This window comes from Phacochoerus africanus, chromosome 3 (assembly GCF_016906955.1).
Source record: "Phacochoerus africanus isolate WHEZ1 chromosome 3, ROS_Pafr_v1, whole genome shotgun sequence".
In the NCBI taxonomy this organism is placed as follows: domain Eukaryota; kingdom Metazoa; phylum Chordata; class Mammalia; order Artiodactyla; family Suidae; genus Phacochoerus; species Phacochoerus africanus.
Genome location: NC_062546.1, coordinates 60,566,198 through 60,581,087, shown reverse-complemented (window position 1 = coordinate 60,581,087; position 14,890 = coordinate 60,566,198). Strand labels below are relative to the sequence as shown.

The window sequence follows — 14,890 nt, the reverse complement described above, 5'->3', positions numbered from 1 at the left end:
AAGTCAGCCATACAATGAGACACCAACATCAAATGCTTTCACTGACATGTGGAATCTGAAAAAAGGACAGACTGAACTTCTTTGCAGAACAGATGCTGACTCACAGACATTGAAAAACTTATGGTCTCCGGAGGAGACAGTTTGGGGGATGGGGGGATGTGCCTGGGCTGTGGAAAGTAAATCCTATGAAATCAGATTGTTATGATCAGTATACAACTACAGATGTGATAAATTCATTTGTATAATTTTTAAAAAAGCAAAAAATAAATAAATAAATAAATAATAAAAATAATAAATAAATAAAACACAATCTACATTTCTCAGTGCTTATGTTTATATCTTTATATTTTATACAGTTCAGAGTGTATAGAGTCTGTGCAGGATATAAACCTAAATAAAAATAAGTTCTAAAAAGGTATAGTATAGTAATCATTTGCCAGGAAAATACCTCTTAAGAGATAATATAGCTCTTCTTAAATAAACTCTATTAATAAGTGTCCATGTTCTTCTTTCACAAAGATTCAGGAAATGTATAAAATACCAAGCTAGATAAATAAAAAGAAAATCACAAAAATACATATCATAGTAAAACTGAAGAACACTAATGACCAAAAAATCACCAAAATAGCTAGAGAGAAGAAATACTATCTATATAAAACAATATTTAAACTAAGATTTGATTTATCATTAACAACACTGAGAGCAAGAAAATAGTGAGATAATACCTATTTATCTAAATTTGTACAATAACTACCCAATTTTTCTGGAGCTGTAATACAGAAAAAATATTTCAAATATGAGGGTGAATTAAAGACATTTTCAGGCTAACAAGAAAACTGAGTTTACCAGGTGTACTTCAGACAATAGAGAGGGATTGCTGGGATGAATAGAAATCATGAAATGAAATGGCAGAAATAAATCCAAATGTATTAGGAATTACATTTAATCTATAAATTACAAATCAGTAAATATAACTAAGCTAAATGCAGTAAATAAAAGACAAAATATTATCCAAATATAGTATTAAAATTTAAATAGGTATTGCTTACAAAATATAATATAAAATGTGTGTATACAAAGAGATTGAAAAAAAGATGAAGAAATATGTACCAGAAATAAATATGGGTGATACTACAGTAATATTAGTAAAAACAGATACAGCTATATTGAAATCAGGAAAAAAATAAATTATCAGAAATAAAGAGGTCATTGCATGATAATAATGGTCTCAATATACCAGAAAAATATCACAATTTAAACTTATATGTATCTGATAACACAGTCTCAAACATATAAGGCAAATGCTGAGAGATCTGCAAGAACACCATCATAAGAGGAAATTTTAACATGTCTCTTTCATAATTTATAGCTTAAACAAAATAGAAAGATTGTGAAAGTTGAAACCTATGGAAATAATGATCTAATAGGACTTGTTCTCTAACAAGTGAGAACATATGCATTCTTTTCAAGGAAACTCACAATATTTATGAATATTGAATTTATTCTGGCAGTTAAACAATTTCACCAAGGCTCAAAAGACTGGTATCATACCAACCATTTTTTTTCTACTACACACAATTTACTTAAGAATGCATACTGGAATTAAATATACAAGGCGAATAGAAACACAAAGAAAGAAACCATCGTCTCCTCCTGGGTCTAGGTACTTGTCCATAAGCCAAAGTTTTCTCAGCAAAGAAGTAAAGATGTAGTCTAGGCAAGTGCACATAACATTTTACAAAAGAAGAAATGGAAATGGCATGATCAAGAAGTGAGTTATGCGGTGAAATTATAGTAAAACGTGTGTGTGTATGTGTGCACATACACATCCACACACACACATGAAGGCATTGGATAGTAGGTAAGAGGGGGGCATTAAAGGAAGCTTTACACCGTGTTACATCATGTGGAGGAGTATGGATTATAAAATAAGCAACAGGGAATTGACAAAGACTTTTAAGCAGTGAAGAACCAAATATTATCTTATTCTAAAAGGGAAACCTAGAATTGTGGAATGAGGATTCCTTGTTGAATAGGCTAGACAGAGGCAGATCAGTATCAAGAATCTTGCTGGTTCCCTAATAAGGAAGAATCTCCTTTTATAGAACCATGAGTAGATCTTGCTTCCTGGGCTCCTCCACTCTGACAAATCATATTTTCTTGGGAGACTCCTCACCAGCCATTGTTATCACCAGCCATCTTTATTTAGATCTTGGTTCCCAATTCCTAGTTTGAAATATGCATATTTGCTTTAACTTATTCTTATATCTCCTATTACAAGTCCCACCAAAAAGTTAAAACACAGCTATGATGATTAAGTAACTCTTACTAAAGAACTAAGGAAGTAAAGATCAAAATAACTGCAAAGCCATCTAATCAACAATTGAAAGTTACAGGTCAAAAACAAACTAAGTTCATTAGCTATGAGGTGCATTCAGAACACAAACACCTTGGCCTATATTTATTGAGATTTCTTCATAATTTTCTATGCCTCTCTGCCTAGTTAGGTGGTTTACTCTGTTAGCATATGGACTTTGGGCCACCTCTCAGAGACAGAGCTGTCAAATCTGAGAGGCAGATAAAAATTTCTGACTGTAAGAAATCTGCTCACGAGTTCCCATTGTGACGCAGCAGAAACAAATCCGACTAGGAACCATGAGGTTTCAGGTTTGATCCCTGGCCTTGCTCAGGGGGTTAAAGATCCGGTGTTGCCATGAGCTCTGGTGTAGGTCAAAGCTGTGGCTTGGATCTGACATTGCTATGGCTGTGGCGTAGGCCAGCAGCTACAGTTCCAATTAGCCTCCTAGCCTGGGAACCTCCGTATGCCATGGGTGTGGCCCCTAAAAAAGACAAAAGACCAAAAAAAAAAAAAAAAGAAAGAAATCGGATCAAATGTCACAAATACAGAAAATCAGCAAAGGAAGTCATCAAACTTAATTCATGGTTCTGGGACAATGGGAGGCAAAGATTTCATTAAGACAAAAAAAAAAACCCACATAAAACATATTGTTATTATCTACAAATAATCTATAGCTCTCTTTCCTCCAGTTTGAACATGTTAGTCATAATATATCAGCGGCCACTATCCGGACTAGTTTCCAGAAGCCATCTTTTTTCATTTTTAAGGGCATCTTTAGGCATTTCTAGAAACCTCTATATCCTCCCCATTCAGCATCAGGTCCAGCCTTAGCGTCCCAGTTTCCGTTCTTCCCCACTTTACTCTAAGATGACTTGCTAAAGTTAAGAAAGAGAATGTATAAATCCCTTAACAGTGATTCCAACTATACCCCTAACCCTAGGGCCACAACTGCAACCTCACAGCAGAATTCACTGTAAAATGACCAGCATCACTGCAAGAATATGAGAAAGAATGTTCAACAAAAATTCAGAATATAAAAGATGAGAATTTGATCTGGGGTTTTAACAAAAGGCTTAGAAGGGGAAAACTCTGACCACATGGTATGATGGATTTGCTGACCAGTTAGATGAGTGGTGTGAGTCAATGGGATCAGAAAAAAAGCATCTCAAGATCACCAGTGAGGGTACCTAAGTGAATGGGGACACACTAAACAAACAGAGAAGTTTCATTACATTGAGGCGAGTATAAAATTTCCAGATAAAGATTTGTAGTAGATTGCTGAAAACTGGGGAGGAGGAAATGTAGCTCAAGTGAGAGGTGCATGGTGAATGTGCATTATTATGTATCATCTCTTTGTAAGCAAAATAGAAGCTAAGAGAAGACAAGACTAAGAAGATACACCTAGGAAGTATGTAATAAAGAGGGAATCAAAAGTACTATAGACAAAATCCCAGGCGATAGGAACTTTGGAGCTGAGGGTGAAAAGTAAAGATTCTGAGAGTGAAAGATCAAATTGGTAAGAATTTATACATTTTATTTCCACTAAAAATATAAAAAAGTCAGAGTTCCTGTTGTGTCTCAGTGGTTAGCGAACCCGACTATTATCCATGAGGATGCAGGTTTGATTCCTGGCCTCGCTTAGTGGGTTAAGGATCCAGCATTGCTGTGGTATATGCCGGCAGCTACACATCCAATTTGACTCCTAGCCTGGGAACATCCATGTGCCACAGGTGCAGCCCTAAAAATACCAAAAAAAAATTTCTTTAATAAAAATAAAAAGTCAAATTCTGGAGTTCCCATTGTGGTTCAGCAGAAATGAATCTAACTAGTATCCATGAGGATGCAGGTTCAGTCCCTGACCTTGCTCAGTGGGTTGGAGATCCAGCACTGCTGTGAGCTGTGATGTAGGTCATAGACTTGACTCAGACCCTGGGCTACTGTGGCTGTGGTGTGTAGGCTGTCAGCTGTAGCTCTGATTCAAACCCTAGCCTGGGAACTTCCATATGCAGTGGGTATGGCCCTAAAAAGAATAAAACGAAAAGAAAAAGAAAAAAAAAGTCGAATTCTCACTAAGAATTCGATAATACATACATCAAAGAGCTATAAGGCTTATATCTACTAACGCTGTAGTATCACAGGCTTTGTAATGTGATATTTTAGACACCGGATTATTTAAATCAAAGAGAAAGACAGAATTATAAGGTAAGCCAATGTTTGTTTAGAGCAGGAGTGTGATGTTTATTCTGTTTATTTTCATGTTTACTTGGAGTCATTCTTTTTCAATTAACCTTTAAACTGCTGTTAACATTCTCAAATTTTAGCTGACACTTCTTATCTTTATTCATTTGTCCTCCAAGACTATTCAATGTAAAATAAGAACTGGACAAAACAAAAAGATTTTCAATCTCAAAAAATATTTTGAATCTCAAAGTTTCAAAATGTCAATCTTTGAGATTTTGATTGCACTACCCACGCTGGAAAATACTTAACATACAACTTTGAATGAGCACAGAGTTTAGATAAGATAGGGAGGGCATCTTACTAAACATCAGAAAATGAGGCAAAAAAGACAAAACATATACTCCAAGCATATTGGCAGATAATTTTTACAATTATGTAAGTCTATGGAATCAAATTAAAATCTAGCATTAACTATTAATCATTTGAGGTATTAAATGACTATCACATATAATGTTAAATTTTTGGCATGATTGAATCATAAATTTCCAAAAATTTCTGAAGTTCACTTCAAGTGTGTATATATATATGAAACACATATTGATAAAAAAGCTACCAGTTGTCAAACACTTTAAAGTCATATGTATTTTTATTATGTGCTAAGAAGTGGTATTGCTTTAGGAAATAAGAGCAATAAATATATGTGTAACAACATATTAGTCTATCTAAATTGAAAGAAGGTTGGTATAGTAATTAGATTCAGAAGCAAATGAAAGGTTCTCACTTGTACTTACCATGTGCCAAAAACATGTTTAACTCATCCAGCTGTATATTTTACATCCATGATTACTACTTAAATTTTCTTCCAGGAATGCTTTAATAATGAGGACTTTATCATTAAGACACACTATGTACGCAACAGCTTACTCTTTGAACCACGACTCAAGCATGAACTTTAGGAAACTTGAGGAGATAAAATATCTGAAAGTCTAACTGCCTCTGCTGCCTAGAGCAATTCAACTGATGAAAACATTGATTTTTACAAAACAATTCTAAAAAAAATTTAAACAAAATGCTGATTCAGATGAGCTCATTTATTTTAACTTTTCTTAAAATAATGTCTCCACACCAGATAAAAGTAATAAGCACTAGAAATGCAGAGATTCAGAAATGCAGTGATCATTCTCCACAAAGAGAATAATAAGAAATAATAATAATGATTTACAACAGAACGCAGAGGTTCTGATAACATAAGTGCTAAATAGCCGGCTTTGACTCTGGATGCCTAGTGGGTTTCATTTGGTAGAAAGCAGGTTCACAAGTGATGCTGTTATTATATGCAATGGAAATCATGCACACAGTGTAACTGGATATTTCAAACTTTTAAAACTTTGCAGCCCCTGACAAACAAAAGTAGATGCCTACAGAGGTATAAGCTGTTCAGAAGGGATGAGAAATACTGAGGCATGTCCTCTGAAGCATTATAAAAATAATTGAGTCTCTGCAAAAGGTCTTATTAATCTCTAAGTACATATGAATTTATAGCCACTAATTCTTTATGAAAGTATTTGAGAATAGTGGAAAAAAATATTATGAAGCCAGGAATTAGGTAAAGACACACGTATGTTTGTTAGGGATGGGCCAAACATTGACCAGTGAGCTTTTTAGTAACTAAGGCAAAGTAGAAAATACAGTCAGTTTTATGATGAAAAGATTTGTAAAACTGAAGACTAACTGGTTGCTTAGAAGCATAACTAATTCTGCACTCGGACTAAATAGTGTATCTCTCTCATAAGTCTCATGAGAGTATAATTCAGTAAGTCTTGGGTTAGCAATTTCTTACCTCGAGTGAGCTTCTCCTTCTGATTTTGATTTTTAAAACCCTCAAATACTCTAAGTAGATATAAACTTGTGGAATTGCAATGATAACAGTGTTTTACTATTCATGACATTGATTTATTATATCATGTTTCACCAAAATGCTCTTTTATCTCATGCATTTTTTTAGCCAGTCTAAACAAAGATGGGAGTTTAAGAACCAATATGAAAAGGAGTTGGATAATGACAATGTGTGGGTTAGGAATTGAAGCATTATATGCCTCCAGCAAAGATGAGTATGGTAGGCTCTTGCCTCTCATAGATTTAAGGTTGCATTTTAATTATTTAGGAGTAACCCAGAATATTTGTGGCTTCAAGCCAGTAGTAATTCAACTGAGACACTGACAAAGCAGATATGCTTGTGTAAGGCACTAAGAGTTTAAGTCAATCTGACCCACCACCCAGAAGCCAAAGCTCAAATCAACTTGATTGTGTCCTCTTCCACATGTCACTTAAGCAGTCACTCTGGCAAATGACAGAAATTATGTTCTCCAGAAGAATGCCAAAATCTAGTTCTGATGATGAAAGGGAAGAGATCTAAGAAAATGATGGTTTTTAGGTAGAAAATATGTTTTACCAGATAAATCTTACCACCTAGTTAGACACTTAAATGTTGAGACTTGCAGAGGCTTTGAAAGACATTCCTCAAAAAAGGTGTTATTCAACTACTAACCCCTTGTGAACCTAAAATAAATGTCCCTCCAAAATACTGTTGTTATCAATATATATTCCTTTGTTATTCCTGGTATGTCAAGTCTCAATGATTGCCATTGAAAACTTTACTTTCATTATAAATTAAATCATCTAGTACTTATTTCCAGATTTATGGGATATCTTTAAAAGCTAAGCACATAATAATTTTAGTGTAAGGATAATCACATAGATCTATTTTTTTTCAATGTCAATACTGGTAGCTGGAATGCCAAAATCATGTTGGAGGTTGAGTCTAATCTATGATCCTAACAAAATCAAAATTATTTGCAATGATTCAAGAGGCAGAATAATGAGGAGGACTATAAGAGCTAGACAAAATATATAGGGTTTATTTTAAAAGATTGGTACAAGGTTATGAAGCAAGTTTATTCAGTGGTCTACATTCATGATTTACCTATTGCTTTCTCTTAGATTTTATTCACAAACATCAACCAATAGTAATTCGGCCCAAAGTAACTGATTGGGAATTAGTATATTATTTTTAAAAATGAAGTGTGAAAAATTATTCTGTAATAAGTGTAAATACTGTAGCTCAAATACAGTCAGTTTGCTTTGAAAAAAAGAATCAGAGAAATTCAGAGAGAAACATCTACCATCAGAAGTTTTACAAACATCCTGGAATTCTGGTCTATATATAACCAGAATAGTATTTGGATATATAGAGCATACATTTGAGTTCTTATTCCATTATTTATTCACCCTGTGATCATAGACATTTTACCCAATTTTTCTGAGTCTTCATTCTGGGACCCTTAAATGAGAATATACCATGCAGCAGATAAACCTATTATGATGGTCAAACAAGGCTATATTGGGGGAATAAAAAGAGCCATATTAACTTCATCAATTTGAAAGTGGGTTTCTTCCAGGGGGGGCACAAAAACTGTCATTCTCAAAAAAGTACTCAGAGCCCTGGACTCTCAGACTTGGAAGACAGAGATCACCTGGTACTAATGTTTTCACCCTGTGTTCTTCAGTCTTGCCGATACAAGCAATATCCTGGTGTCAATAGCAGGGACAGAGGGGAAGCAGACCAGATAAAGCCCCCAATCAGAACCGGCCCCTTTTCTTGGTGTTAGATATTACAGTTGTTTAGAACATATTGTCCAACTAAATTTTTTAGCTATGGCCAAAAATGATTACAACAAAATCCAGGAATCAAATCCAATTCCCACATTGCATTAGCACCACCTCCAGAGAAAGCTGAGGCAAAGAAGACACCCACTCTTAGGTTGATGGCAAAGCCAAGGTTTAAGCGAGGTCTTCTAAGTACTACTGCAACCAAATCTGTGCTCTTCCTACCACACAAGCCTATCCTCTTGAAAATTATAAGCTATTAGATTTGGAGTGACAGACTGAGTACGTCAGGGTGCCTCTGACTTCCAAATGCCACTGAACTCCATTTCTGTGTGCGGTGATTGTTTCAATTAATATCTAAGGCTGAAGCTTCAGCTCCTGTTTCACTGATGGGCATTGCCATGGCAATTAAAGCTTTTCTGGCTGGATAATGAAATCTTTTTTTTTAAGGGTTTCTGATGTCAACTTGGCATAGAACACTCTAGATAACCTATTTAATTCCAACAAAGCAGTATAAATGTTCTAAAATTGGATTAGGGCTTACAATATTTCTCAGAGTCAGTCTACAAAAATATTGTTTAGGAGTATCAAGAAAACTCTCAAGTCACATGTGCAATTTTTAATTTTTAGGGTAGAAGTTTCTATAATTCTCTTGGAAGGATGGTAATCCTTTACTTTGTTCATTCTGTGGTTGGTCTAGAAGTCTCTAGTAAGTTTCATTGAGGATATAAAATTACCTTGTGCCAAGAAGAAACAGAGAAAGATAAAAACTTAGATGTTAGCATATTAAAAATCTATGTTTGCATAAAACAAGGTAACTTACTTTTAGTTACATAGAGGTTTAGAAATTAAGAAATTTATCACGATTCAAGCACAATTCTAAAGAATCAAATGTATTTGACACATAAACATTTATACAGTTACCTATTTAAAGGTATATGCTCAATAACTTCACAGAGATCTGAACAGAAGTACATGGTCATTTTCCTTAGGAACTTATAGTTGTAAGCTCTGCCAAATAGCATTTTAGCTGAAATTCCAATACAGTATAAGAAACACCTCACTAAATGTTATATAAAAGGAAAGCCCCAAAGACACAAGCTGATTTATTGTCTTACAGCATTAAGCCATCTTGTGTAGCTCTGATTTTGAGTCCATAAATCTTAAAATATTCTTTCTTACTGGACCTTCAAAATTTGATGTATTTTCAAATGGTAAAGTCTGGAGATCAGCAAAGCTATAATAGCCAGCATAGAGATTGGAATATACACTTAGTGATGACAGCAGCCCACTGAAAATTTCTAAAATTGTCATTTGCACAACTTCCCTCAAATGTATTTTTCTAAATTTTCTTTCCATTCATATCAAAAATGTTCCCTTATCCCTCCTAACTGCATAAAAAAAGTTTCTCTACTGCTACTTGAAATTTATTTTGACTTCAATGAAACAAGTGTATACTCTCAATGCAAAGAAATCAATGTTAACTGTTTCTCGATCTTTGTGACTGGTTCCAGTTATCTAAAGAAAATTGGAACTTGACCAGGATGGACAAGAATTATAATTCCTTTAGATGTGAAAGAGGTCAAATAACTCAGTACTCACAAGTATGTTTCCTTATTCTAAGCCAAAAAAATGAATATATAAGGCAGGTTGCTAAAAATATGACATTTGTTAGAGAGTACTATTTTTTACTATGGAATGACTAACGAAAAAAAAATGCCACCCACTTACACTCATCACAAAGCCTCCTACACTGCAGCAAGCTGACTTTCCTGGGCTTTTTCTTATTGATGAAACAAAACCAAAAAAAAAAAAAAAACATTTTTAGAATTCTTCTAAGTGCCAACTCTCCCATTTGATTGAGGTTGTAGTAGAATATACTATGAGATTGGTTTTTGATCTCAGCATTTTTCAGACAACCACTTGTTTAAATATGCATTCTTTTTATTAGATTTTCATTTCTCACCCATGCAATACTTTCTTAATGACCTAATTGTATTATTCAAGGAAGTTTTACCTCACCTATCTAGGGCAAGTTTGAAGCTCTTGGTAGATGAAATTTTATTTAAATTAAAGAGATAAAATTAAGCAAGAGTAACCAGACTATGTTTACATAATTCAACCAAGTACAATTATATTTATTGAAAGGTTGTCATATGCTCCCAAGATTAACTAAGCAGTTAATAATTTTTGTACCTTAAATGATAATTAGAAAAATTTTGAGAAGCATAGTGTTTATGTGCTGCAAGTAATGGAAAAATTCCATTTTAACTCCTAGCCAATCATCCCACTAAAGGAACAATCCTGACAAATAAATAAAGCTAGGATCAAATAATACTGCAAAAATTGTATTATGCTCTTGATGCATTTTATTTTTGATCTCACAAAAGTATGCTTACCATCTGAAAGCATAATTTCTTGATTGCCAAATTAATACAAATGAATTAAAACTCATATTTTAAAAGCTTGATAAAAGAATCATCAAAGTCATATGTGCTACTTAAACATACAATTTATTCAGGTTAATCTATTACAAACACTACAAAAAACAAATGTTTAAGTGTTAGCTCTAAAAATTAGTAGTATTCTCTGTCCCAGTGAATAAGATAATAGTGTTTAAAAGAAGGCACCCCCAGAGCTAAAATAAATGCTAAAGTTATTCTGTTCAATATCAGCTACTAAAAGTAACTCTGTAGCTCAGAGATATTACAGGATAGAGGATACATCCCACATTTTCAAGGCAGTAACCCATATGCTGGGTTGTTTGATCTTGCTTCTTCTTGAAAACAAACATCACGGCAAAATCCAGAGTAAAGTTATACATTTATTGGAGAAAGAAACAGGTAGAGATCAAAGGGAGAAGAAAGACTAAAATTCTTTGAATGAGAACTCTCTCCCTTCAGCACTGATCTCTTCCATCAGGCACTTAAGGGGAAAATAGAAGATTAAACATGCTTGTCTTCATTAGCCAGTTCTGTACACATCACTATATTTTAGTTTTCCCACCAGCAAATCTTTCAATATGCATATTATATCCAGTTTTACAATAATGACAGCAATTGCTTACAACTTAATTATTGAAACCTACCTGTAGTTTATAAACTTGCAAACAACAAATATACTTATTAAACAGCATATTAAAAACTAACATCCACACATCCAGCATAGCAAAAAAAAAAAAAATCTTAAAATCTCATAAAGAGAAAATAGTTTAGCACAAAGACGAAGAATTAGCAGATTTCCTTTCCTAAAAACTGAGGTAAGCAGGTTCACCTAATAATGACCTTAATGACCTAAAACTAAGTTAAAGCAATTCATGTAATATTATGTACATTTATTTATCCTTCAAATCCCGGTGAACACTGTTTTTCTTCTCACATGTTTAAAGCATCAGAGAAAATAAAGTTCTTATGTGGATGTGCCTTAATTTAAGCATCTTTGGATTATAGAAAGAAAAGTCAAAAAGCAAATAATGTCAAAAATAAGTATCCCCAGTTTTTTTTTTCCCCTCTGCTCTTTCCATGGACTATATGACGGTCTTTTCAGAAAGAAGCCACAAGAAAATAACTTCAACTGGAATTGTCTAGAAAACCTAAGCCAATGAATTGTGCTGTTAAGAGGAAAGCCAGACAAATTTTTCCATGTGTAGTACACTCATCTCTCTAAAGTGTACATATTCCAGGGTTTTAAAGCCTCCTCTTCCAGAAGTGTAGTCGAACATGACAACATAAATTTTATTTCCCAGACTGGAGGATCTCAACATTTTCTATTAGAAAATTATAAATTAGAAATTTTCTATTAGAAATTTCTATTAGGTTTATCTACCTTTTATCTCTTGCTGCTTGTGCCTTTCCACAGCAGCGGGGCCCGCACATCACTTTTCTTTAGATCCTTGTCTCTGTCATTCCTTCATTTTTTCCCCTGTGGGACACTGCCAAATCTCTCCCTCACACTCAAGTGCTTCACTTCTATCTTTTGTTGTTTGTCCACCAAGTCTAGCACATTCTGGCTGTGAGAATCCCTGAGTGAATACCAGGCAGTGATGAGGTTAAGGTGGGATCTTCTACTAAACCAGACAGAAGTTTCCACCATGGCTTTGCTCTTTTGCTGATTTAAACAACAATTTACTGATGCCCAGGTTTAGAAGGGGTTAAGCTAATCCCTGCCTCTGAATATCAGGGAAATCATCTTTTCCTTTCTTTTCTCAGGAGAAAAAGCTCGCCTTTGTACCTTATCTTATATCTAACAAAAAGCTAATTGGGATACTCTGCTTCTGTATGAAATATACATCACAAATGTGGTTCCTGTGCTCCCCTTTGCATCTCAAACAAAACCTACCCCTCTCCCAAGAGACTGGGATGCTTGGGAAAAGGCAGCAAGAGATCCTTTCAAATACAAAGGCATCACATCCTACCTTAGTATAGCATAGAGATAAATGGAGACCTATTTTCCAGGCCAAGGTCTACTGATGGTGACCTTGGCCATAACACAGAAACTCATTGTTCCCCAACTTTGACTAGAGCAGAAAATGTGTCTCCTCCTAACAACTTTTTTCAGCAAACCCCAAGTCTTAAATGAAATGGTGTCTAAGCTCTTCTGACCATCTCCTTCAGCCCCACCTTCATCTACAGTGTGTGGCAGGGTCAATTCTCTCTCTGCCCCTCCTTCATCTCCTATGCAGTTTAGTTTAGAATACCAGGACATTCCAGGTGCACATTCCAGGGAAACTGGGCTCCTGGGTGGGTATGCTCAGGCTCTGTGGCCAGGACACAGAGCAGGCTGCAGAAGGAGGCGTTTACCCTCTACAGGGGATTTCTCCAGGCTTTTCTCTTACTGGGCAAATCCATTTCCCTGACATTTCTGGGGAAACCTCTACTAGTGAAGTTTCCCCAGTTGGTGGGGGTGCATGTAAAAGTCTTCACCTGAACAGAGTCCATTTGAACTGAATCTCTAGTATAAAATAACCCTCTGAAGCAACGGAATAGAGTGTAGAAAATGCCTGGGGGTAAAGAAGAATGAAGAATAAAAAGAAAAGGATGCTCTCAAGCATTGCCCCCTTTCCTATTTTTTCATTTACAGTGAGCGGGACATTTAAATTATTTTGTGGATTGTTGATAGTTTTAAGTTGTTTTGATTGCCTTTTTTTTTTCTTTTTTTTTTTTTTTAATGGGCACTGCAGCAGAGTTCATAGCTTTTTTAAAAAAGGCTGCGTCCAGAGACAGAGGGGCAAATTATCAGCCTGGATACTCCTGGCCGCCAACCCCTCTTAGTAGAGCTGGGGACCCGGGAGGGAGAGGGCACTGAAAGGGGACCCAGCGGGGTTTTGGGGGCAGAGGGGATTCCGGGCAGGTCAGGACAGCTTCTGCACTGACAGCAGGAAGGATGCACAGAACTTCCCTACATACGTACGGATTCCTGCCCCCACCCCTTGCAGCTCAGACCCGCTCCAGCCTCCCCGCCCCCTCCCCACTTCCCCAGACCCGCTCCTGTACAGGGTGCTGTGGACAGGCACGTTCGCTGTGCTCGTGTCACCGGGCCAGAGGGAAAACCCCTCCAGGCCCTTCACTTGCAGCGGGTCCCCCCACGCACACGAGTTTGCGCCTGAGGCAGTGTAACTGTGGGTGAGATCGTGTCAGCGGTCGTGGAGGAAAAGGGTCTCCTGAAGAGCTGGAATGAAAACGAGATGTCGCCTCTATACAGTAAATGTCTGAGCGGAAATAGGATGTCCCTAGGTCGGGCGGGGGCACTAGCGGGCTCGGAGCGGAAAGAAGAGGCAAAGTGGCCGCGCAGCTCGGGCAACTTTGCTGGGCAACCCAGCGACAGTGGGCAGAGATGGTGCCGCCGCCTCCACTTCCCCGGCGAGGTTGACGGGCACCCAGCGCCGGATCTGGTTCCCAAAGTGCAGCTGTAACTGACGAGGGGGAGGACAGGATGGCTGTTGCCCAGGGGAGCAGGCAGGGATGGAACCCGGCCAAAGAGTGCACGCCGAGCTCCAGAAAGCCGCCCTCCATCCTCGTCCTCAGCCCTAGGAGGGGCGCCCGTGCCCGGGGACACTTCACCCCAAATGCCCACACACCGTCCCACAGGACCACCAACTGTCCTAGCAGCGCAAGGAAGAGGCAGCGAAAAAGAGAGACAGGAAAGCAAAAGAGCAGACGAGAGCAGGAAAGAAAGGAAAGACGCCGGCACCGGAGAATCACGTACCTTGAGCTCCTCAATGTCCAGGTTTGTTGATCTGTCCATGGAGCGAAACTAAAGGAAGTGAAGAGGAACCGGACAAGGAGTATCAAAAAACAATCTAGTCTTTTAGTTTCCAGCCTAAACTCAGCTTTATCCTCCTCCAAGCCCTGGAAGCATCTCTCAGTCTCATTCTCCGTGATCACGCCGCCTCCACCCGTTAAAAATAATAAAAATAAATAAATAATAATTATAATTCACTTTGTTTTACTTCCTCAAAGATTTAGTGACAGGTGATCTTCACCGCGGTGCAACACAGCTCGGTCGAATAAAGCAGAGGGGGGGAAATCCACTCTAAGATTATTTCTTCTTCTGCAATAAGCTTAGAAACCAGCGAATTGCTGCATCCCAAGAAAAAAAGCTGCTTCCCTGGACAGCATCATGCGGCAAATTTCAAGCAAATGTGTTCAAACTGAAGAGAAGAGTCTATGATAAAAGCCTTCCTCC

At 36.8% G+C, this 14,890-nt stretch overlaps 1 protein-coding gene across 1 annotated transcript in view; it reads right to left on the bottom strand.

Moving 5' to 3' along the window:
* Positions 1 to 14,553, bottom strand: part of SGCZ (sarcoglycan zeta) — a 1,009,275-nt gene extending 994,722 nt beyond the window's left edge. The window contains exon 1 of the mRNA XM_047770388.1: positions 14,411 to 14,553. Coding sequence (XP_047626344.1) covers positions 14,411 to 14,449 — 39 coding nt within the window. The 5' untranslated portion in view covers positions 14,450 to 14,553. The remainder of the gene's footprint in view (positions 1 to 14,410) is intronic.
* Between the last annotated feature and the right edge of the window lie 337 nt (positions 14,554 to 14,890).